We start from the raw sequence: 24,894 nt of genomic DNA, 5'->3' as shown, positions 1-24,894 counted from the left end.
TTTTTGTCTCTCACTTTCACAACCCTCTTAGATGGTGTATGAGTCTTAATGTTGTGCAGTGAGAGGATTATAGAGCCTTTTTATAGATGCAGTCCATCAATGCACTATTCCAATTATTTCCTACTGTTTAACTGTTTGCACCACTTATGAACAGGAAAATGGCATTTCATTATAATGACCTTTCAGAAATCATAGTGGAATTCAATATCTTAATAATGAGATAATGAATCCCTGATTTTAAGGGGATAGTGGATCCATGTTTTCTGCTAGTGGATCCACTTTCCTAATGAAAGTGACATTTATCTAACATTTCGAAAAAAAATTCTAACCAAGCATTCATTGTTACTCTTTACAGCAACTCTACCCGTCACTCAAACCATAACTATTGATGTTCCTTTGCTTAACGACGATAATCACAAAGAGTGGAAAGATGCTATTCTCCTACATTTGGGATTATTAGAGTTAGATTACGCTGTTCTGAATGAGGAACCCTCCGAGGTTACTACAGAAAGCACTGACGAAGCCAAGCAGCTTCGTACACGATGGGAGAGATCCAATCGGTTATGTGTGCACCTCATTAAGTCAAAAATTTCGAGAGAAATTCGTGGTTCCATTGAGGAAATTCAGAAAACCAAGCCTCTGCTCAAGGCCATTGATGATCAATTTGTTGACTCAAAGAAATCATCGGCAAGTACTCTAATAATGCGATTTATCAATCTTCGTCTTACCACTGTTAAGGGCACGCGTAAACACATCATGCAAGTAAGGGATATTGCAGCTCAACTAAAGAAGCTGGAAATCATTTTACCAGATACTTTTGTGGTGCATTTTGCACTTAATACCCTTCCTCAAGAATATAGCCCCTTTAAGATTTCTTACAACACACATAAAGTAGATTGGTCTATCAATGAGTTGATAACCATGTGTGCACAAGAAGAACAAAGGCTTATGACTGAGATTGGGGAAAACGCTCTAATGGCCACAACAAAGTATAAAAGAAAATCTGGAAAGTCCAAGGGATCCACCGTAGCAACTAAGGGCAAACTGCCCCCAAAAGCTGACATTAAGAAGATACAGAAGTGTTTCTTTTGTAGAAAGAAGGGACACATGAAGAAGGACTGTATCAAATTCAAGAAGTGGATGTCCCAAAAAGGTAATGTTTCCTATTCTTTTGTATGTTTTGAATCCAATATGTTAGAAGTTAATACTAATTCTTGGTGGATTGACTCTGGTTCAACAATCCACATTGCAAACTCCTTGCAGGCTATGACAAATCTGAGACAGCCAACGGGAACTGAGTGTAGCATCTTCTCTGGAAACAAGATTGCATCACCTGTAGAAGCTGTCGGAGTTTGTACTTTAGTTTTGAATAATGGTTTTGTTTTGACGCTAGATAAGACATTTTATGTTCCTAGTTTCTCTAGGAACTTAATTTCAGTTTCTAGACTTGTACCCTTTGGATTTAAATTTGAATTTAATGCCAAGTATTTCAAGTTATTTCAGAATTCTACTTGTATTGGCACTGGTACATTATCTGATGGTCTTTATCGTCTTAACTTAAAGAATGTTTCAATTTATAATTCTTTACATGTTCAAAACGGCACTAAACGATGCAGTATTAACGAAAACTCCTCAATGTTATGGCATCGGAGATTAGGTCATATCTCCCTTGAGCGTATTAAAAGATTAGTAAAGGATGGAGTACTTTCTACTCTAGACTATACTGATTTTGAGACTTGCATTGACTGCATTAAGGGTAAGCAGACAAACAAGTCAAAGAAAGGTGCCAATAGAAGTTCAACATTGTTGGAAATTATTCATACTGACATATGTTGTCCTGATATGGACATGCATGGTCAGAAATATTTCATCACCTTCATTGATGACTTCTCAAGATTTACCTATGTGTATTTACTTCATAATAAGCATGAAGCATTGGATGCCTTTAAATTATTTAAAGCTGAAGTTGAAAACCAATGCAAGAAGCAAATACAAATAGTTAGATCAGATAGAGGTGGTGAATATTATGGTAGATACACTGAAAATGGACAAGCACTAGGACCGTTTGCCAAATTTCTTCAAGAGCATGGGATTATTGCCCAATACACCATGCCTGGATCTCCGGATCAAAACGGTGTTGCTGAAAGAAGAAATCGGACTCTTTTGGATATGGTGCGGAGTATGCTGATAAACTCCACACTTCCAAAAACATTGTGGACTGAAGCACTTAAGACGGCAACGTATATATTAAACCGTGTTCCTACCAAGGCTGTCCCTAAGACACCTTTTGAGTTATTCAAAGGTTGGAAACCGAGTTTGCATCATATGCGTATTTGGGGATGTCCGTCTGAGGTGAGAATATACAATCCACAAGAAAAGAAACTTGACCCGAGGACAATTAGTGCTTTCTTTATTGGATATGCACAATCTTCTAAGGGTTATAGGTTTTATTGTCCATCACATATTACTAGGATAGTGGAATCAAGGAATGCTAAGTTTCTTGAAGATGACTTGATTAGTGGGAGAGATCGATTTAAGAACTTAGTTTCTACTTTTGATCATATCGACTCTCACCCTTCTACATCATCTAATGGAGTTGTACTTATACGCAGTGTTCCTTCATTAACACCCGCGGTAATACAACCCACCATTGACATTCCACAAGTTGCTGAAACTCAACGATTTCAGGATTTACAGCAAGTTCCTGAACCGATACAGACTGAACAAATTCAAGAACTACCCTTAGTTCCTGAAGAGGTAGTTGCCCCGCAACCTTCTCAAGGTATCGGTGGTTCAACATTAAGACGGTCTACTCGGATAAGACGTTCAGCATTACCTAGTTATTATGAATCGTATCTACAAGAATCTGACATTGGAGCTGAAAATGATCCTGAAACTTTTTCACAAGCCACGAATTGTGAACATTCTGATTTGTGGTTAGAAGCCATGAAAGATGAAATGAATTCCATGAAGAGTAATGGAGTTTGGGATCTTGTTGAGTTACCTAATGGGGCCAAGGCTATTTCTTGTAAATGGGTTTTTAAAACCAAAAGAGATTCATTAGGTAACATTGAAAGATACAAGGCCAGACTCGTTGCTAAGGGATTTACTCAAAAAGAAGGAATCGATTACAAGGAGACTTTTTCTCCTGTATCAAAGAAAGATTCTCTTCGAATTATCTTGGCTTTAGTTGCACATTTTAATCTTGAATTGCAACAAATGGATGTGAAAACTGCCTTTCTTAATGGTGATCTAGAAGAGGAAGTTTACATGAAACAACCTGAAGGATTCTCTTCTAAAGATGGTGAAAATTTAGTATGCAAGCTTAAGAAATCCATATATGGCTTAAAACAAGCCTCCCGCCAATGGTACATTAAGTTCGATGGGGTTATTTCTTCATTTGGTTTTGTTGAGAATCCCTCAGATCATTGTATATACCATAAGGTGAGTGGGAGCAAAATTTGTTTTCTAGTTTTATATGTGGATGATATCTTGCTTGCCACTAATGATATGGGGATGCTTCGTGACGTGAAACAATTCCTTTCTAAGAACTTTGATATGAAGGACATGGGTAATGCATCTTATGTCATTGGCATAAAGATTCATAGGGATAGATCCCGGGGCATACTGGGTCTATCGCAAGAAACCTATATAAACAAAGTTTTAGAAAGATTTCAGATGAAAAATTGTTCACCAAATGTAGCTCCCATAGCAAAAGGAGATAAATTCAATATGGATCAATGCCCTAAGAGTGACCTGGAGAAAGAATCCATGAAGATTATTCCATATGCTGAAGCAGTTGGGTGCCTTGGATACATTCAAGTATGTACAAGACCGGACATCGCTTTTGCTGTTGGAATGCTAGGACGATATTTGCAAAATCCAGGTATGGACCACTGGAGAGCTGTAAAAAGAGTTTTAAGGTACCTCAAAGGTACTAAAGATTACAAGCTTGGATTTAGACAGACAGATAACTTGGATGTTATTGGATATTCTGATGCGGACTTTGCTGGCTGTGTTGATTCTCGAAAATCGACTTCTGGGTACGTGTTTATCATGGCGGGTGGGGCTATCTCATGGAGAAGTGTTAAACAAACTTTAATAACTACTTCTACTATGGAAGCCGAGTTCGTTTCTTGTTTCGAAGCTACTTCGCAAGGTGTGTGGCTTAAGAATTTCATCTCTGGACTTAGGATTATGGATTCTATATCTAAGCCGTTAAAAATCTATTGTGACAACTCAGCTGCAGTCTTCCTAACTAAGAACGATAAAAGTGGGAGTCGAAGCAAACACATCGACATCAAGTTCTTAGCTATTAGGGAGCGTGTTAAAAGAGAAATTGTGGTCATTGAGCACATTAGTACTGAGTTGATGATAGCAGATCCCTTGACTAAAGGCATGCCTCCATTTAAATTCAAGGATCTTGCTGAAAAGATGGGACTTTCACCCAATTTGTAATTTGTATATATACATTCAGTTTTAATGAAATTCTTTTGCATTCAGAAATTTTCTCATTCTAGTATGAACACTTTAAATTTATTGAGAAAATATTTCAGTCGGATTTGAAATAAACATAAGGTTTATTTTCATTAAGTTTTTCTTGTTTCCTAATTAAGTACTTAAAGGCAGTTTACATTTAATCATAATAGATATTACTCGCACTAATGAGGACATATCATTATGGTTAGTGTTATCTTGTACTTTGAGTTTGATATTTGCACCAAGTGGGAGAATGTAAGAACAAATAATAAAAGGTCAAAAGTATGAGTCCACTAAACTCCACTATGACCTTAAATCAGGGATACACTAACACCTAAATTAGGGATCCACTAATTTATGTTTTGTTCTTATTCAGAAAGTGGTGCAAATAATTAAGAATAGGAAAATTTTCATGATTAGTGCATTGATGGAATGCAACTATATAAAGGCCATCAAAATCCCCCTCACTGCTTGACATACAGTCTTGTACACCATCTGAGAGAGTTGAGTCAAGTGAGAGAAAAATAATTAGAAAGCTCAAGCAACAGCAGTAAGCAGATCAGGCAATCATCAAACAAATAACTATGGCTGGAGGTTAGATCCTATATTTCATATACTTCAGTTCAGTTTTAATTCTTACAGCCTTTAGTCATAGTTCTAGAAGAATCATATAAGGTGCCTTTTTTTTTTTAGGAAAATATATAAGGTGCCTTTAGTCATAGTTCTTTTTGGGAGGAAAGAAGAATCAAATATATAAAGATAATAATTAATTAATATAAGCTGGTACCTATAAATAAAGCAGTCGGGCACGTTTCTTCCATAATTGTTGGTTGCGTTCTTTGACTGAAGTTTTGTATTCTTCGTCTTCGCCGCCGTCCGCGTATTCACACATGGCTTCTTCCTCCGTCAGCCGATGGATCAGGCCGGAGGTTAGTTGCGATTCCATCTCAGCCATGGCTCTATGTCGTGGTTTTGACATTATGCTATGTTAGATCTGTAATAAACGAAGGTTGAGAATGATACACGCGTTTTTTGGTGTTGCAGGTTTTTCCTCTGTTCGCCGCCGTAGGCGTTGCCGTCGGGATCTGTGGAATGCAGTTGGTCCGCAACATCACCACCAATCCTGAAGTCAGGTATATCTGTTCTCTCTCAACTCCGTTGGAAAAAAACTCAGGCATCATCTTTTTTCCTGCGCTTGTTTGTGTGTTACTTGTGTTATCGTATATGATAGCTGCTTCCGTGTGAGAAGTTTCTTTCTATTTTTTCACAGAATTGAAAGATGAATGATAACCTAGGCCTTGAATATGTAGAAAAGAGAAGAGCTAATCGTTGCATACCACGTTTTTGTAGGGTTATTTTGTTGTATATGATGATTTCTGTATGAACAAAGCCTGTTATTTTTCATTGAATGACTGGTTAATGTGAGCTTTGAGAAATCTGTTAAGAAGTATAAATGCATAGAGTCAGAAAATAGGAATGGGGAATCCATGAATTTCTTTAGCTGCTGATTTTGTCTGATGATGATTATAGAGAATATACATTTGTATAAAGTATTGTGATGGTTGGTACCTTGAATAGAACAACTAATATGCAATTCTTAGAACACAACAGTATAGGCAAAAATATGTAGGAAGTGGAAATTCCCATTGGAGTATAAAACCTTGAAATCGATTAGCTGTGAAGAGTGTTGATGAAAATCCTAGCTGTTCATGCTCCTATACAAGCCTGTTCTAGACAACCTCAGTTTGTAGGAGAAGTTTATTAAGGAATTAGTCTGCTTTTCTCCCTTGCTATGTTTGGAATCCATACTTGATCATGTATCTAAGAAAGTTTTGAAAAGAATGGTCTGTCTATTCTGTGATGGAACAATAAATACTTGGTCATGTGCAAATGCAGTTGTGTTTGATGCTAGGTAATGAGTCATAGTACTCGGCTAATGTATTTGTTATGGTTTTACTTACTTTTACCTGCTGCTGTTGCAATATCTAGGGTGACCAAGGAGAACAGAGCTGCAGGGGTGCTGGACAATTTTGCTGAAGGAGAGAAATATGCCGAGCATGGTCTAAGAAAGTTTGTGCGTAACAGGTCACCAGAGATCATGCCATCCATCAATGGCTTCTTCACTGACCCAAAATGAAGTCTCTGTTCTGTAGTGCTCAAGATGTCCCAATTGCTTAAACACCATTTTTTACTTTTCATTAGTACTGATTCATATACTTTATAGTGATTGCAAATGCTGAACTTTGCAAAACTTCACTTTAATTCTTCAAGCAATTGTTTTGAAACACAGAGTTGAATAAGTGCAGAATTATTGAGAAATTGTTACACTTTCAACAGCTATTTGTCTTTCACTGTTCTTTATCAACTCTCCTCTGCATAATCTAGAAATGATTAGTTGGGAAGATCATTGATAATTTGATATGAGCTAATGAACATCCAGATTGCTAATCACACTGCTGATATTGGCCATTAAGTTATAAAATATATAAAGGGCTAGAGTTAATTTCAATTTTAGCTTGCAGATTAGAGAAGGTAGGAAATTGACTGTGGTCAAATGTCACTTTCCTTTTTGGACCACACATAGAATGACAACATTGCCCCTGAAATTAAAGATTAATTGGCTGATCAATTTGGTCGGAGTGACTAAAATTTATAAAAATGAATTGCAATTAACAAGACCCCTGGCCAAAATTGATAAAAATAGATTGCAATTAACAAGACCCCAATAGTCATAGGACCAAATGTACATACCGCAATTAAATAATTATGAATACTCAACTTAAGAAGGATTATCTGCAAGACTGCAACCCTCATCTTTGGATTAGCATATCTCTGCCAAATGTACATACTGCAATTAATAACTCAAAATTAGTCTGCAAATGCATTGTAACAAGGAGGTTCAGCTGTCCAGGAGCAAATAGACTCAAAAGTGTATTTGAAATGATATATGATAATGGAAATACAGCCAAACAAAATATGAAGATGTCTCATTTTCAACACACCCTGGATTGCGTAAAATACTAGTCATCACATAACCAAATACTAATGAATGGATTGGTTTAAGCCAAACAAAAGGAGCACTGAAACTAAAATGTCTGTCTTGTTGTGATTGAAACTAAGATTCAGTAAAGATGTCTTGGACTCAGATATTAGATAAACTGGAATTCTAGTGGTCATCGGTTGAGACCTGTTGCCACTCTCCATCAACTGCTTCATTCCATAACGTCACATTGTTGTCTCCGGATGCTACAGCTAACAGGTTTCCAGTCAGAGACCACGAGACCCTCCAAACAGGAGTCTTAAAGTCTTGCAAAACCTTCCCCTCCCACTGATCACCTTCTTTTGCCACGGTCCATATGACAACTTTACCGTCCTCTGAAGCACTTGCAATTGTTGATTTTGGAAGCCCCAAATTGGGTGCCCAGGCAACATCCCTCACCCAGTTAGTGTGCATCTGAAGGGCAGGGAAGCAATCCATCTTCCAAACACCGTTATAAAGCTTCCAAACCTTCACGGTATTATCACAGCCACCGGATGCAAGCTTCTGAACAGGATCAAGTGCACCAGAACCAACTAAAGCGCCAGGAGCCATTGATGGAGCCCATGAAACTGCAGTTACTCCAACGGGATGAGCCTGGTCTATTCTTGTGGTGTCCCAACTACCATCTGACCTGGCAGTGTAAACAGAGATGTTTCCATCAGAGGATCCACATGCCAAGCAAAGCCCAAGTTCATGAGGAGCCCATGAAATAGAATTGACTGAGGATTTGTGATCACTGAAAACATGAGCTTGTGTCCACTCATTTTGATTGCCTTCCTTCCAAATAATGACTTTACCATCATAGGAACAGGAAGCCAGGAGTGAACCAAATTTCGGGTGTGCCCAAGAAACCTGCCAAACTGGACCATGATGACCACTCAGAGTAGCAAGATGCTGCGAAGTAGAGTTGTTGCTCACGCCAATTATTTTGATGGTGGCATCAGATGAAGCTGTTGCGACACGTTTTCCATAGTAATCCATAGAGACATCATGAACTATGTCATTGTGACCAGTTTCAATCTTCTGTGCAGGCATCTTTCCTTGTTGCTACTATTCCCTGCAATGGTTTATGCATATAAAATCCATATTCTATATCATTAATATGTGGCCATTATATTTTGATAAATAATATCAGTATGTTTCTTTTAAACCAAGATATGCATATTAAAAAAATTCCACCCATAGCACCAATTGGCAATGGATACAATGGACTTACTTACCAGCTACTAGGGGTACAAATGAGTCCTAATCAAGAAAACCAAAAGTTTTCAAAAGAAAATACGCCATCATGGACACAGCTATTTTGCACATAGAGGCTTCAACATGTTCACTAAAATTTAAAAATATCATGCAGCATTCGTCTAAAGAATAGAAATGCTGACAAGCAAAGTTCTCTAATCTCTATGATCCAATCAAGCATACATTGTATAAAATACAAAAGGATTACACCTTGAATTCATAAAACTATGGTGCTAAAGTCGCTATATTACCTGGTTGTGTAAGAACTAAAATTTTCAATACATGAGGGGAAAAGTTCACAACTTTATGCAAACGCTTAAGTTCATAATACATATAATTGTATTTTCTCTGGGATTACACAAAAGCGCATACTGCAAGATCGGTGCATATTTCTAGCCTAGAGTTCCTAATAAAGAACGACCTAAATATTCATAGCTACACCAATATAACCAAAATAGTAATTCAATTTACCCAAGCATTGTGTAAACTACTGCGATGTCATAGAAGAAATTCAGATGCACAAAGAAATGACTTTCTAAAGCAAATTATTAAATTGAAGAATTCATGAGATCGAAAACTATTTAGCCACCAATAAACCTAAAATCATCCATGTATTAGTCCTAGGGCTGAAAACTTTCTCCAGATCTTAAGCGAATTGGAGGGTAAGATTGATGAGAGGTTTACCAGGAACAGAGAAAGTAGCCGGATCGGGAGATCGGATCAGAGGCAACCTCGCGGACAGGAACAAAGAGAAACGCTCGCGCCACGCGAAACTTGATCGGAGAGTTGAGAATGGGATCCGAGATGCAAAATGTGCTTGGGTTGGGCTAGTAGGCTATGAACTATGAAGTCGTCCAAGTCCCACCCAAACGATGTAATACTTTCGAGAGTCAAATAAAACTGTAAATCACAGAATTTATATCTCCAGCTCAAAATATCAAATTCTACGCCAAATTTTTTACTAAAAAATATTTTCATTATATTCTTACATTATAATCCTTCACTAAAATAATTTATATTCTAATAAATTAAAGCTCTATATTAATACATTCAATATTTTAATATAAAACATACTCCCTCCGTCCTATTTTATGTGTCGGGTTCGGTTAACGAGGCTTGACTGGAGTGATTTTTAATTCAATTTTTCATAATATTAAATTTAGTATTAATATACAAAATTTATATATTTAGAAACTATATTAAAAATACTATTAAACACAAAAATCAAATTTAAAAATAAGTAAAAAATAATAAAGAAAATAAAAAAAGAAGAAATAGTTGGTTTGACCAATGAATAGTAAGTATGACAAATAAAATGGGACAGAAGGAGTAATTATTATGTAAATAATATTTGTATTCCACAATAATACACTGCATATAACATTTGTTACATTTTTAATTAATCTATATCCAATATTAGTCTTGTTTTAATCGTGAGATATTTCAAATGATATAATTTATTTTTATTTATACAATTTTTATGTTCATGTATTTAGCAAAATATGTAAATAAATAAAAACAAAATAAGAATACAAATGGAGTTCACCAACACCAAATTTTTTGGGTGTAATGGCGTCTTCCTTGGAACAAGAAAACGGCAAAATCTAAACCAAAGTGACATTTTAATACCTTCTTGGGGATGGTCATGGTCTTACACAAAAAGAGTTTAGCTAAATACTTTACCATAATCAAGCATCCGATAACTTTCCAGTAAGTGCTTATTAGAATTATAATTTAAGTCAACAAACCCTTGATTTACATGAATGATCCTAACTGCTATTTAAAGGTATGCTATGAGTTAAACTCGTCTTATGATTTTAGTCAATAAAAAAACTATTTATTGTGATTATCGAGCCAACTACTCAACTAACTCAGTTGGGGTTGACTCCAGAGTTAACAAAACCAAGTCATGTATATGGAGTAATAGAATTAGTACATATTTGTCATTCTAATCTCAGAAAACTAGTGACAAGAATCCCGCCCATAAGGTCAACTGATTTTTTTTTTTTTAAATATGAGAAAATGGAAAACATAAATAGGCTCATATAGCTCCTCAAAGGCTTCCAGGATCTCATCCACAAAATTTTACAGAATGATGTCGTCTTGAACGCTTATGTTGAGTGTCTTGTGTGGAAGAATAATGCTGTTTATAACCACAACCTCATCTTCAACAGCCACTGCTTCCCCTGCACCATTCATTGGCAAATGTCAAAGATTGTATGTGCACTGAAATGGTGCTTGAATGAAAGATGAAGGCAGAGTAATACCCAGGATTGTAACTCCCAGTTTTGAGTTGTAATCTCCGTCCGCCTGAACAAGTAATGTTAAAAGGGTGAAACCGTGGAAACACTAAATTATATAGGGAAAGTCTACAATGTCGATCAGCACGAGTACAACCATTTATGCTTTTGGATTGTATCGGGTTAGTGGCTAATACAACCCAAAAGCATACATTGTTGTCAATCTGCACCTTAGAAATTTCCGTGTTTGTTATTAAAGCATGGTCTTACAAAATGAAGTGCAAATCTCATTCCCTGCTTGACAACAAATCTTACTTACAGCAGTTTCCATAGATTTTTTGTGTAGTGTTTTCATTGAATTCAAAGAAAATGCATTGAATACCATCAAGAGAAAGTGATCTCAAGGATTTCGAGAGTGTAAACATGTTATAGAGTACTGTATTTAAGGGAATGCTAGCCTGCTAGGTGGATTACCTGGACTCGGGACCATTTCCCGATGGATGACTTCCATCCTACAATAGCATACATGACAACTGCATTATCCTGTCATTGCACAACACCGGTTAGCAAAGTCAGGCTATGTGTTTAATACTTCAATATCACCATCACCATCATCCTTCAAACGTTTCTACCTTGATTTCCACATCATCTAAGATAATGCAATTTATTAGTCTTGCACCAGCTGCTACACGAACATTTGCTGATATTGATACATTAGGTCCAAGCTGTTCATTTGGGAATCACACATAATGAGAAGAATGTAATGCAAGCTCAATCATATAGAGAATTGCACCTATAAATATTTAGACATCTGGCTTGTATCTTCTAGTCATAATTACTCTTATAAACATGATTGTTGATTGTTGGAACAATTATAGAAGGCACCAGAAGAATTGTTTTCTCTAAGCACATTAAGAAAATAAGGCAGAGGTAGCTGACTCCTGATCTTGAACCAAAGATCCAAAACACCTTACTAAATGAGACTCCGTGCATGATGGGGTCTCTGGTCTCTCTCAATATCTCGTTATGGACAGTTTCCAAAATATTCTTAAATACAGAAATAATATAAATTTGAATTACCTTTGCTGTTGGATGTACTTTTGCAGATGGATGAATGTAAACATCACCGACGATTGTAGCATTCTTGGTGCCATCTCCCAAAGCAAGGAGATCAGGTGAGGTGTATCGGAATTGATTAAGATACAAAGCGGAACATTTCAAAGACATGCTGAAAAGTGAAAGATTTATTATGGCAGCCAAAGCTTTGTAATTCAAGAAGCAGAAAAATCACACAGAATAACTCTACCCTGGAGTCTTGATCTGTTCCCAGAAGTCTACTGTCTCATACGTGTACAATTGCTTCTTTCCAGCAAGAGGTGACAAGATATCTTGATCCAACCTAACAAAATCTCTAGGCAGGGACCTACCAGATAGAAATATATTAAAATTCATTTGATGGATTGTGTCACAAGTGTAGAAACATCGTGCTCTGAAGCTTTTATGCAACAAGCCAAGTAATAAACTATTACTACCTCGTTGCCAACTGGAATGCTTCAAAGCTGGGGAAATGGTGTAGAGTAGCTGCAACAGTACTACCCAATTTAAACACCATGCAATACCATTGTTGATTTGTTGCAATTTAAAGTGAATACTGCCTACCACAGACTGGTACAGACACAGGTTCAACTCCAATATGGTGCAAACGAATTTTTATTATTTTGGTCATAAAAGCAAACCTTTATATTATTCAGAGTCTCTCTGGGAAGTCATCTTATTTGTAATCAATGTTCAACAAATTTTATCTCTAAAAAGTGACATGTATTAGAAATTATTGCACATATATGGATAACAGGTTAAATACAATAATTGGCTTCAAACCATACCAAAGAGTTCAATGACCATAAACTGAAAACAATTTTCAATGATCATGCTTCCTTAAATTTTAATGACTAATGAGTAAGATTCTTGCACCTGTTTAGATAATGTACTGAATAATAATATACTGCTAGAAACCATTTTATAGGAAGCATTATGAAATGCAGCAAACCTCTGTCTTCCCTGTGTCTCGATACATCCTGGATAGCACTAAAAATTTCTGGGGTAAAAACATAAACACCGCAATTGATCAGCTCACTAACCTGCAATTTATGTTGTAAGGGACCATAAGGAAATACATGCATCCAATAAGGAGGTAAAAACATGCTTTTCTGAAATAATTTTACTTGTAATAATACATACAAATGTCTCAGGCTTCTCCGTGTAATGCAAAAGTTCATTGGTAACTGGATCAGCAACCAACTCACCAAACTGGTTTGCAGATTCAGCGGAGACCTAAAAATAAGAAAATATGATGGCTGTCAAAAGTGAAGAAAACTTTGCTCATTTTGATGTTTGCAATTAGAATATATTGATTACCAGAAAAACTTTACCTTACTAACCAGCAATGTACCCATCCCACCATACCGTATATGGGCATCTGCACACAAAAGAGAATTCATACTTAATAGGAGTATCTTATAGAAAAAGACATGGGTTTAGAAATAATAAGTGAATTTACTAGGGGTTTTACTTTGAAGAAAGCTTAAAACAGAAAACTTATAATTTAAAATTGATGTTGATAACATTAATCACAAAGCAATTTGAAGCCTACCAAGCATGTCCGGCAGTGGAAAATTGCAGCATACATCACAGTTCAGCAAAAATATATGTGACTGTCATTTAGAGAACGAAATTAGGAACATTACAAATCTGTAAGAAATATAAGACAAAAAGATGATGCAATGCTCCATACAGAGTAAGAGGGAGAAAAAAAGGGGGGAAAAGATAGAGCAAATGAGGTTTGATCTTGCACTTCACAGGGGTAATTCATAGAGGCTGGGTGTTAAAACTAATACAATTTTGCTAGAAGAGCATCTGTATTTCTAGAAACTTACTGGGGAATCTTCCATAATCAGATCTCTAAAGTAGTAAAGACCTCCAGCAGAACCATGAGGCTTTTCCTCTTTCAAGTATCTAACAAGGCAGACATTAAAGATTCACATTCAGAACCAATACTATACATTGCATCTGAAATCACCAAGAGGAATTATAAAGAAGCACAAAAACATAGAACAAAGATTGAACCAGTGACCTAGTCACCTGACAGGAACTTTGAGCTCAGTTGATATTGAAGATACATATAGTGCAAATTCCCGTTCCTCATAAAATCCAATGAGAAAAACCTCTGCCAAGTTGGGTATCTACTGGCATAAGACAAACATCCTCAATCACACTTGGGAACATACAAAAATCAATCTTTTCTTCATTTAATATATAAGTTGGGTACTTTTGGTATCTAGTGGCATAAGAGAAACATCCTCAATCACAATTGTGAACATAAAAAAAAAAAATCAATCTTTCCATCATTTAATGTCTCCCTGAGGAAGACTCAAACTTGTGACGTAGGAGTTACAGGCTCTTATATGAGCCTTCACCCCTAGTTTAACAAACACTTGTTGGCCAAAAATCAGAAGACAAGCATATGCACAGTACTGGAAAATAAAAGTGCATGTTTTTGGATCTTTCAAATAAGCTGTTTCCCAATACACTTTGACATTGCTTTTGTACCCTGACATCAGTATTCCGTAATCACATTGAACTCCAACTAATTCAAAATTGAGCTAATGTCAGGGAGCTCCCCCAATGCTTATTGCCTCAAATTCAAGACCTTACCTAACAGAACTCCTTACACTTCAGTTATAAATTTTGCCAATTTAGTGACACTTCAAAAGTTTCAAATATCTACATACATTTTAAGAAATTTTAATTTAACCTGCAACTTTCATGAACTTTACTCTTTCATTGTAATTGCAATTACAATTCATCTTCAACCAAACTTATTCCAAACCTTTTAAAACACATCATATTTTTTAAAAAATCTATCACCAAAATAGAACCTTCTGAGAATTTTCAAACGAAACAAACGTGCTCTAAAAGCTAGGAGCTCAAAGCGTACCGTTCTACAAGCAGAAATAGGATGATGAACCATAGGCTGCCCAGCTAAAGGAAACAGTGGTTTTGGAGTGTTGAAAGACAGCGGCCTGAATCGCGTACCTAAGAATTTACATCGCGAAACAAACAATTAACTATTAACAATGAAATTCGCAGAGTAGTTTCTATGGCGATTGCATCGGAAGCCGTAGACAGTTTCCTTATACCTTTTGTTGGTCCGCCCACCATGATCACAGCAACTACCTTCTCCTTAGAGTTCGCCGCCATCTGGTTTTCCCGACGACGGCGACGAAGTTGAGGTGCAGAAGGTGGAGTGAAACCGCCGCAGTAAGGAAGTTGCAATTCTAACAGTTCACCACTGAGGTGGAAATCGGGTTGTACGGAATGGCAGTAAACGACAGCAGGAAGTGTCGTATCGACTTGAGAAGAAGAATATGCTTATTCCGATTGGATGACCTGACCCTACTGAGTACTGACAGAAATTTGGCAGCTATCTGTTCTTAGAGCATCCTCATCAATGGGGTTATTTCAAGGTATAAGAAGTTTTTTAGGTGTGATTAAGAAAGAGAAAATAGGAGGGGAGTAAAAATAATAATAAACAAATCTGATTTCAAAAAATAAAAAAAAATAAAAAATGAGGTTGTCAGGCCCGCCTGACCCGCCCAGCAGGTGAGTCTTTGTATAATTTAGACTGCAAAATTACTGTACTATGATCCACCCCTTGTAGTTGCTTCCGTTGGCTTCTCTCTCCCTCTCTCTTTCATGCCATGTGGCTATAAGATCTGACATTATACATCTATGCTCCCCTGATGGGGATGCTCTTAGTCTTTGAATGGGCCGACTAATTTGCGCATAAAAAATGTTTAATTGTGAAGTTCATCACATATATTATACTCTTATAATAGGATTTATCTTGTGATTTAAGTATTAGAGTAGAATCTTTAATAATAGATTCTCTTTCATCCAAAAGAAAAGGAGTTTAATTTAGCAATTTATATTATTTTTTAAATAATAATATTTTTTTTCTCCTAATGTTCACTTTATATATTAATATATGATGGTGAAAATTACACAGAAATGTAATTTTATTCTTCTTTAAAAAAAAAAATCTAGCAACAAAAAGGAGTGCACTTCTGAATATCGATTACCAATTTTTTTCATAAATTTATCTTTCAAATGTTAAATTTTGAATGAGTTGAATGATTAGTATTTAAACTTGATTTGAGTATTGGACATTTGGACCCCATTACATCCCTATGTCTCATCAACATAAAATAAATTTATTTTATTTTTATTGATTATGAAATTTTGTAAAAATTGACATTCCCATGATCAACTTCATAATTATCTTATTAAATAATAATACTCCCATTTTTGAAATTTTCATTTGATATGATGTTGCAGGAATAGATACCCAATACTTCACATCATGGCATCATGTTCAACTCAGAAGAATTAGTGTATTGAACAAGCCCAACTTCTAGTAATTGAAATCTTGAATTAGTCCATTATCGGCCACCTAAAGTAATTTACTTCCTTATATATAAGCCTTCTCGATTTGCAAGGCATACGGACAATCTGAACTTACCACAGTATATTTTCAGATAGTCACATTTTTTTGTTTAAGCCGATTACTTACAAATAATCTAAATTGATTTATTTTTTTGTATAGGTCTTCTCGATCAACTTATACGACTAGTATACTGCACCGTATCCATAATACATATTTAGGTAAGAACTACATGGTTCCCGTAAATCAATGGATTAGTGCTTACTCGTCAACTTTTTTTAAGTTATTATTTTTTATCGTTTAATTAAAACTACGCTAATAATCTACCAAAAAATCCTGGGTGTAAGATGCTTAAAAGAAAAAGAATCATGTGATGTGCTATGTGACATGCATGGAGTCATTGAGATTAAAACACAAAGAGAATCCCTACCCATTTTGTCAAGTCCAATCGTGCGATCTGCAACGGATATATATAGAATCAAAATTTTGTTGTCTCACCACATGTTTCCTCAATTAAACTACATTAATCATGTCTGTACTGATTCTTAATGCCGCAAAGGGTAACAAAACACTCCCTCACATATTTTTAAATAGTTGTATTTAAAACATTATTTCATAGTCTTTAAAATAGTTGTATTTTTTGAATTCGAGACCTCTAGAGCGGTAAGAAACTCACATCATTTCATCTACACATTATTGATAAGAATCGAAGCTTTTGTAGGTTGGCACTTGGCAGGAATTGAAAGGAAGATTAGACGTCCATATTTGGATGTAACAAAACTAAAAGCCTTATTTTCGTGGTGGAATCGGAATCAAAAGCCAAAACTATTGCCTTTGTACCAAACACCACTTGTTAGTGCCATGAGTGCTGTATGTTGGATAGTGTTACGCGGCTTTACGTTTGGATATTTCGAGAGAATTTTAGAAGAATATGAATGTAGTATACATGCTAAGATTGTAACATAATTCTTCCCTCAAAATTATAACATAATCATCCTCATGCATGGCGCATCTTAGTTGATTGATTCGTTTAGAGCAATAAATAATACCTTAGCTTTTTGCATTGAAAGATGGAACAAAATTACACGAAATTAGAAGTAGAAAATCTCAATTTAATTAATATATTGTATTATACGTTTACTCAATTGAAACACCTTTTCTCTAAAAAGGAAAATCATTTTATACAAAGATATATCTGCTTAAAAAAAGACTCTTAACCACTCTCATCACAGTCTCACTTTTGCCATTTGAAACAATAATGCCGTGACCATGTCTAGATGTCTCTCCTTTCCGTTTCGTAACATTTGAATCATTAAAGTTAGCGTTTCAATCTAAAAAGCATTGTTGGGAAATTAAGCGTCGCAATGATCATTCACGCAACGTGGTCCGTTATTTAACAAAAAGTATACATCATAGTTAGTGAGTGAATTGTTAATATAACTATAATTTCTTTCTAAGTATCAATTTTAATTTTGAATGTAAAAAATATGACGATAAAATTAAATCACAATGATTTACACTGGGACTGTCAAGATTTAATCTTAGATTATTGAGTGTAATAATTTTTTTACTCAAAAATTAACTGAGTTATCGGTGAAGGCGATAAAATATCAATTCTCGTATTGGCGGTATAGCGCATGTGGACAAAGACCTGAGTTATCTAGGTAGTCAGTCATTCTCTACATGGCAGCTTAGGAGGATGTCCAGATATTTGATGAAATACTTACCACATCTGCCATGTGTTAATAATCTGCCTAACAAGTAACAACATATCATATCACCTTATTTTCATCAACCATAACTGAACATATTCCTGAAACTGCAAAAGCCTTTGGCTGCATGCATATATGAAGACATACATGGTTTAATACATACATATACATACACACATGATATACATATATATCCAAAAATTTGTGTCAGACCATCTCACTTCTCAATCTATGAGACGAATCAGATTTTAATTAATGAGGTAAAAGATTGGACCCATTAACCAGAGATCCGACCTGTGATAGTCTCTGTTACCCATATATATATATTGCTTAATCGTGCATGTGTAAAGACATGTCTATCTTGAAGTGTGGTACTGCATGCTTTTTGAATGCTTTAAATGAATGATGATGAATCACCCATAGGCCATAGCACCGCACTACAAAAGCCTTTACAAAAGCCACTCCATATAATTCACACTAAATGACAGATACACGTATTAAGGATGGAAAAACGGTACGGTAAGCATTTCTAGACTTTTTGATTTATTCATCAAATCAATCAATCATATATAGTCATTACTCTAAATGGAATTTGTTCATACCAGAATGATTGACATGCTTTGCAGTGTTGCGTAATATAAGAGTAATCTAAAGCAGTGGCGTAGGTTTTGCTTGTTTGTTTGTGGAGGGAACAACTGACACTCCAAGATCAGATCATATATCTTTCGCTAGCTTGGAATTGCCTGGCCCAAACAGTGCGTGAAGATTAATGTTACGTTCCAGACATCATTTGCTTTCCATTAAAATGTGTATATATAATTGTCTGTTTTTATTTGATTCAATTTCCATCTGTAATCATCAGTTTCTTGCTTTTCTCTGCAGATTATTGTTGTTTCATGGCTGGAAGACAAGGGATCAAAAGACTACCTTGTGTAGTTCTCCTCATAGGTAAGGGTTTGTCCCTTTAATTTATTACTGAGTCTGTTGTGTAAGTTCCAATCCTTCTTTAGGTGTACAGAGACAGAAATTGTTGTGTTAACTTGGTTTTCTGATTGTTATGTGTAACTATAAATTTGAGGAATTTACATTTATGGTTATTCCAGGCAGGGATGAAATTTGGACTGTGCAAGCTGTCCAACAGCACAAAGCCTTAAATTAGAGAGCATAATATTTAAATTTTACCTAGTTAATTAAGAAATAAAAAAAATTGCAATTAATCTTTGAAGGAGAAATGGTAGAAATGCATATCATAAGTAATGGTTTTCTTGGCTTTAAGAGTTTTGTGTAATTTGTGGTGCAGTGGTTGCTGGGATGGAGAGATTTACCTTTAAAGGGGTGGCTTCGAACATGGTGACTTATCTGACGGAAGTTGTTAAGATGAGCAACTCGGCGGCGGCGAAGATGGTCAATAATTGGTGTGGGTTCACATCTCTGGTGCCGATTGTGGTGGCGCCGGTGGCGGAATCTTACTTGGACCGCTACACCACTATTTTGTGCTCCTCCTTCATCTATGTTCTGGTAACGGGATCATTATAAACTCATATATTCTCTTTTATTGTGGAACTGACTCATATATTCTCTCTTATTGTGGAACTGGCTTATAAATTCATATGTTGCCTCTTATTTTTACAGGCTGTAAACTCATATGTTCTCTCTTATTTTCTAGGGATTGTTGGCTCTGACATCCCGGGCCTTAGGTTGGCCATGGCGGAGAGCTACAAACAACACGGGGATCGGCTCGTCTCTCTTGATGTGGTCTCTGCCGTTGATTTCACTAGGACTGGGAGGCTTCAACGCATCGTTGCAAGCTTTTGGAGCGGACCAGCTCGGAGAACACGAAGACGAGGAGTTGCCTCGTACCAACGACGATGTTGCCGGCGGGGGGCAGAGCGCCGACAGCAAGAGCTCGTTCTTCTTCCAATGGTGGTATTTTGGGGTCTGTTGCGGCTGCCTCCTCGGAGTTTCTGTTATGTCGTACATTCAAGATACGATCGGGTGGGGACTGGGATTCGCCGTCCCCACCGCCGTAATGCTGGCGGCGCTTGCGCTGTTTCTGTGCGGCTCCCGGTTTTACGCCGTCAAGAATGCAAGAGAAATTAGTGTCGCCGCGGCAATCAAAACCACTGTGGTGTCGACGTTTAAGAATTGCGGTCGACCACAGGAAAAACCCAACAACGTTGAGTTGCAGTAAGTATCACGTTCTAAACGTTTTTTCCTAACTTCTATTAGGCGGTTCTTAATCATTAAGCTAAAATTATGGTTTTTATTGTCTAAAATAGTACCCAAAGTAGGTCGAAGCCCCGAGTTGTCACACACCCGTTCCGTGGTGGGGCGGGTTAAGACTACAAATAAAATAACCAACAAAGGAACGGGCTTAACAGGCATGGTATGTTAAGGCATGCGGCTCGGGCGAGTTATATATGTATATAGGGGTGGCCAAGTTCACGCCCAAGTACTTATCACTTCTTGGGTTATAATTGCTATCTTATTAGGTTAAGCTACTATAGCTGTTCGCAACCCATATATATATATATATATATATATATATATATAAACAATTCAAAGCAATGGCTTGCGGGGCTCGACAACTTGCGGTGGGGTGGGCTAGGGGCGGGCCTACTGAGCTAGTCTTCAAAAGTTCGCCAGAAATTAGGCCCGCAATGTGACGGGTTTAATGGGGCAAGCCAGCTTTAACAGTACTAACTTAAAGTATCATATTCAGAACTTTTTTCGTACTTTTTATTTCAAATAATGTCTATTGAAACAATGAAAATGTTTTTTTTTTTAGTTTGCGACTTCTATTAAATTGTTTGATCTTGACAGTGACTAAAATTGTGATTTTTAAAAATTTATTAAAGAAAGATTATATTCTGATTGGACCAAACATTTTGTTGAGCTGTAGTAAGTACAATATTTGAATTTTATTAAAGGGTTCATAATTAAAGAAATTAGATTCTGATTGGACTAAACATTTTGTTGATAGACTTCAAGATCATCAGAACCCACTTTGCGACCAAGATTCCGATGGGGCTGAAAAAGGCATCAATGTGTCAAAAATGGCGAGAGTAGTACTGGGTTTGCTGCCGGTTTGGGCGATGCTTCTAATGTTCGCCGTCATTTTCCAACAACCGGCGACGTTCTTCACCAGACAAGGCATGACGATGAAGAGAAACATCGGATCCAAATTCATGGTCCCGCCGGCGGCGCTTCAGAGCGCAATCACCATCTCCATAATCCTGCTCATGCCGCTATACGACAAGCTCTTCATCCCCTTCATCCGCGCCTTCACGCGCAACGAGCGCGGCGTCACCGTGACGCAGAGGATGGGCATAGGTAAGAAGGAATAACATATTTTAGTATGTTGTATGGACCACTTTCTTCTAGTTTGCATTGTAAAATTAGAATAAGTCTATGACAAAAACGTCAAATCATTTCACTGGTCTCAATCCATGAGACATGTCGGATATTTGATTAATGTAATCAAAGATCTGATCTATTAATCAAAGCTTTGACTCATTAATTAAAGATTCGACTTATCTCACGGATTGAGACCCGTGGAACGGTCTTACAGCCTTACACTGTCGTAGAGTTTGGTGATTCAGTTGTATGTAAGGCTATTTAAGCCTTCTAAACCCGTTAATGAAATATATTCTTCATTCTGTCTCTATAATAGGAATGTTTTTGTCCGTGGTAGCCATGGCGATCGCAGCGCTCACGGAGAACAAGAGGCTCCAGATCGCCGGCCGACAGCCTCCGGAACAAGAAACCGTCGCCATGAGCATATTTTGGTTGCTCCCACAATACATTTTGTTGGGCGTTTCTGACATATTTACTGTCGTTGGAATGCAAGAATTCTTCTACGCTCAAGTTCCGGAGGACATGAAAACCTTGGGCATAGCTCTTAATACTAGCGTGTTCGGCGTCGGAAACTTCTTGGGCTCCTTCATCATATCTATGATAGAACATTTTACGAGCTCGACAGGAAAACAGCACGGCTGGTTCTCCGATGGCATAAGGGAAGGTCGTTTAGATAAGTATTATTGGTTGTTGGCGTTGTCAAGCTCGGTAAGCTTGGTAGCCTTCATAATCTTTTGTAAATTCCTAAGGGTTAGATGATAAACTAGGCACTATAATGTTTAGGTGTATATATATATATATACCAAAAATTTTGTATAAAAGTCCGAATGGGCAACAATACCTAATTTGACAATATAGTAAGCTAACGTAATTTGTTAACTTCCACTAGTAGCTAAATTGATTCACGAGTAGTAATTTATTACACTATTATTTGTGACAAATTTCACCTATGTGCAATAAGTTGAGTTGTCTATGTGAATACACTGAGCCTTGATCCCATGACCTCTCATATGAGAGAGCCACTAAATGTCATCTGAGTACAAAGTGCTTGGCAACTAACAGATACATTTACACATCATCCAATTACTTAGTGATTTGGCATGCCACTTAGCCTATCAATTATAGAATGCCTACCTTTTTTTTCCCCCTTTTATCCCTCTCTCTTGCATTTGTCCCTTTATTCATACACTTTTTCTAGATTAATCTCCCCCCCCCCCTCCCCCCAAACCCATAATCTAAATCAAGAACACCTCCCCCCTCCCTCCACACAATTAAAGTTGTGAATTATCTAAACTTATACAATTCAACCAAATTTAATATGTTATTCAAGTCATCACAGATGTAACATTTATCTTATTAAAAAATTATTTTAATAATTCTAAATAAAATAAAATAAAAACTCACCTTCCCCGTCTTCGTCTTCGACCCGAGACGGGGAGGAATTTTTTCTCTTTTATTATTATTATTTTTTTATTTTTTAAAAATTATTAAAATAAATTTATTAATAAGATGGCTAGCATATCAGCGATGGCTTCATAATTTTATAAAATTAAAGGACTTATTTGTACATTTTGAGTGTAATTAAATGATTAATTTGAATTAAAAAAAAAAACAAAAAAACAAAAAAGAGCACAAAAAACAAGAGAGGGACGGAGAGGGGGAGGGGTAGATGTAATTAAATAAAGTATATCAACATTGTATGGGGCCAATGGGCCCTACAAATTAAATGTCTTTACCAAAACAGCATAAGATTTAGAATATTAATGAGGACAACCGGTGAAACCATCGGCAAACGAGTATTAAAACCAAGCAAGATTTTACGCATATATCTCTGCAATCCAACGACAACCTCGTCGTTCCATCTGCTTCAACGAAACCAAAACGGAAAATGCGCAGCGCCGTCGCCGTGTTTCCTTTCCTGTTCTTCTTGCTGTCCGGGTTTGTTAACGGCCGCGTTCTGCCTGAGTCAACTCCCAGGCCGTCGCCGGACGCCGCCGCCGCCTTCGCGCGGTGGCTGGTGTCTCAGAACTCGTGGGGCGTGCTCAGCACGCTCGCCGCCGACTCGGGAGGAGCGCCGTTCGGAAATGTCGTGTCGTTCAGCGACGGCTTACCCGACAAAGGCCTCGGAGTTCCGTATTTTTACCTCACAACTCTCGACCCGACCGCCAGGTACGGCCTGAAAGATCCCAGAGTATCGCTTACGCTCAGTGAATATTCCCTCGGAACCTGCGGCAACAACGATCCCGAGAGCCCCCTCTGCTCCAAAATCACCTTAACAGGAAAGGTAAGCGTTTAAATTCATAACTAAAATATACATTTATATTTTATATATATTATATGTTTAACCCTCGATTCCGGTGTTATTTTAGTTCAAATTGGTCGATGGGAAATCTAAGGTAACCGTAACTCTTCTAGCATCATTAATTTTGATTTATGAGAAAGTTTGCGATCAAATTCGCAAATAACTAGTCTAAGTTATTTGTAATATACGGACTCAATCCAAAAAATTAATAAACAATTTTCATAAAAATTGAATTTAAAATTTTGTAATTATAGAATCTTGTATCAAGTTGGTTAAGGTTATCACTCAAGCTTTGTTAACTTGGTTGATGCTCTGTATGGTTTTGTATTTCTTCGAGTTAATTAGTGTTTCAATGAATTTGTGTTTAGGTTGGCCTAAGGATCACAATTTCGAGGTGTACACTATGGAGATTGAGGATATATACCTCATCAATTTTTTCGGCGGTCCTAAACCTCTGACGGTAGATCAGTACCTGAAGTGGAAGAGTTCCTGAAACATTAGTATGTATATGCTTGTGACAATGACCAGATGGTCAGTTCTGTATTGTAAATTTGTAATAAATGGAGTTTGGTTTTGTTAAAAATCAATACAATGCAATTATAAACCGCCTTTATTATGTGGGCGTTTTTATGCTGCTAATTTCTTTATTATTATTATTATTATTATTATTTTTCTTGCATATGTTATCTTTCCTAATAGGCACCTAAAATTTGGGGCGAAAAATTACACAATGGACGATGCTCTTAGATTTGAATCAATTACCTCTAAAATAGTAGACCTCTTTTTTTAGTACACTTAGTCACTTAGATTTCAATTTTGGTAGTGGGCTGGTATGGATTAGTCTGCAATCCCATCAACTTGTACAAACTATTTGATGTAAGAAGCCCAAAAATATTTTGGCCTAATATATGCTGTGATAAGCCCAAAAGTTTCCGCCCAAATTTGATGTGAGAAGCCCAAAAATTTGCGGCCTAATATTTGCCGTAATAACCCAAAATATCATCATCATCAACTGCCTGATTTTG

At 36.6% G+C, this 24,894-nt stretch overlaps 6 protein-coding genes across 11 annotated transcripts; 4 read left to right on the top strand and 2 right to left on the bottom strand.

The window, feature by feature from the left end:
- Window positions 1–550: 550 nt before the first annotated feature.
- On the top strand, window positions 551–1,561 carry LOC116018694. Its single transcript, XM_031258657.1, has 2 exons — window positions 551–1,153; window positions 1,264–1,561. Exons 1-2 carry the CDS (start codon window positions 703–705, stop codon window positions 1,296–1,298), a joined length of 486 nt encoding a protein of 161 aa, XP_031114517.1. The 5' UTR covers window positions 551–702; the 3' UTR covers window positions 1,299–1,561.
- A 3,704-nt stretch (window positions 1,562–5,265) lies between these two features.
- On the top strand, window positions 5,266–6,815 carry LOC116019394. Its single transcript, XM_031259576.1, has 3 exons — window positions 5,266–5,408; window positions 5,524–5,612; window positions 6,469–6,815. Exons 1-3 carry the CDS (start codon window positions 5,370–5,372, stop codon window positions 6,614–6,616), a joined length of 276 nt encoding a protein of 91 aa, XP_031115436.1. The 5' UTR covers window positions 5,266–5,369; the 3' UTR covers window positions 6,617–6,815.
- A 562-nt stretch (window positions 6,816–7,377) lies between these two features.
- LOC116020830 (protein transport protein SEC13 homolog B-like) lies at window positions 7,378–9,646 on the bottom strand. The gene is made up of 2 exons (XM_031261381.1): window positions 9,443–9,646; window positions 7,378–8,576 (listed from the first exon to the last, which is right to left on the bottom strand). Exon 2 carries the CDS (start codon window positions 8,552–8,554, stop codon window positions 7,646–7,648), a length of 909 nt encoding a protein of 302 aa, XP_031117241.1. The 5' UTR covers window positions 8,555–8,576; window positions 9,443–9,646; the 3' UTR covers window positions 7,378–7,645.
- A 927-nt stretch (window positions 9,647–10,573) lies between these two features.
- Window positions 10,574–15,388, bottom strand: LOC116018922 (mannose-1-phosphate guanyltransferase alpha-like). Its single transcript, XM_031258964.1, has 15 exons — window positions 15,195–15,388; window positions 14,993–15,090; window positions 14,137–14,237; window positions 13,932–14,010; window positions 13,649–13,709; window positions 13,428–13,474; window positions 13,237–13,329; window positions 13,046–13,136; window positions 12,531–12,579; window positions 12,305–12,421; window positions 12,079–12,226; window positions 11,631–11,723; window positions 11,473–11,541; window positions 11,026–11,068; window positions 10,574–10,944 (listed from the first exon to the last, which is right to left on the bottom strand). Exons 1-15 carry the CDS (start codon window positions 15,253–15,255, stop codon window positions 10,844–10,846), a joined length of 1,251 nt encoding a protein of 416 aa, XP_031114824.1. The 5' UTR covers window positions 15,256–15,388; the 3' UTR covers window positions 10,574–10,843.
- A 3,205-nt stretch (window positions 15,389–18,593) lies between these two features.
- LOC116018842 (protein NRT1/ PTR FAMILY 5.8-like) lies at window positions 18,594–22,464 on the top strand. Of its 6 annotated transcripts, none has more exons than XM_031258852.1 (7): window positions 18,594–18,724; window positions 18,837–18,981; window positions 19,093–19,158; window positions 19,511–19,728; window positions 19,877–20,397; window positions 21,194–21,543; window positions 21,884–22,464. In XM_031258852.1, the coding sequence occupies exons 3-7, from the start codon at window positions 19,107–19,109 to the stop codon at window positions 22,324–22,326; spliced, it is 1,584 nt and encodes a 527-aa protein (XP_031114712.1). In that variant the 5' UTR covers window positions 18,594–18,724; window positions 18,837–18,981; window positions 19,093–19,106; the 3' UTR covers window positions 22,327–22,464. The 6 variants fall into 6 exon arrangements, with proteins under 6 accessions (XP_031114712.1, XP_031114713.1, XP_031114716.1 ...); XM_031258853.1 differs by having other exon boundaries at window positions 18,598–18,729; window positions 18,837–18,965; XM_031258856.1 differs by having other exon boundaries at window positions 18,598–18,729; window positions 21,905–22,464.
- Window positions 22,465–23,336: 872 nt separating this feature from the next.
- On the top strand, window positions 23,337–24,508 carry LOC116020541 (protein CREG1-like). The gene is made up of 4 exons (XM_031261012.1): window positions 23,337–23,851; window positions 23,937–23,963; window positions 24,124–24,136; window positions 24,238–24,508. The coding sequence occupies exons 1-4, from the start codon at window positions 23,456–23,458 to the stop codon at window positions 24,360–24,362; spliced, it is 561 nt and encodes a 186-aa protein (XP_031116872.1). The 5' UTR covers window positions 23,337–23,455; the 3' UTR covers window positions 24,363–24,508.
- Window positions 24,509–24,894: the final 386 nt, after the last annotated feature.

The sequence above is a fragment of the Ipomoea triloba genome, chromosome 5, assembly GCF_003576645.1.
Source record: "Ipomoea triloba cultivar NCNSP0323 chromosome 5, ASM357664v1".
Lineage (NCBI taxonomy): Eukaryota > Viridiplantae > Streptophyta > Magnoliopsida > Solanales > Convolvulaceae > Ipomoea > Ipomoea triloba.
The sequence above is the reverse complement of the archived record's forward strand: the minus strand, read 5'-3'. Positions and strand labels throughout refer to the sequence as shown.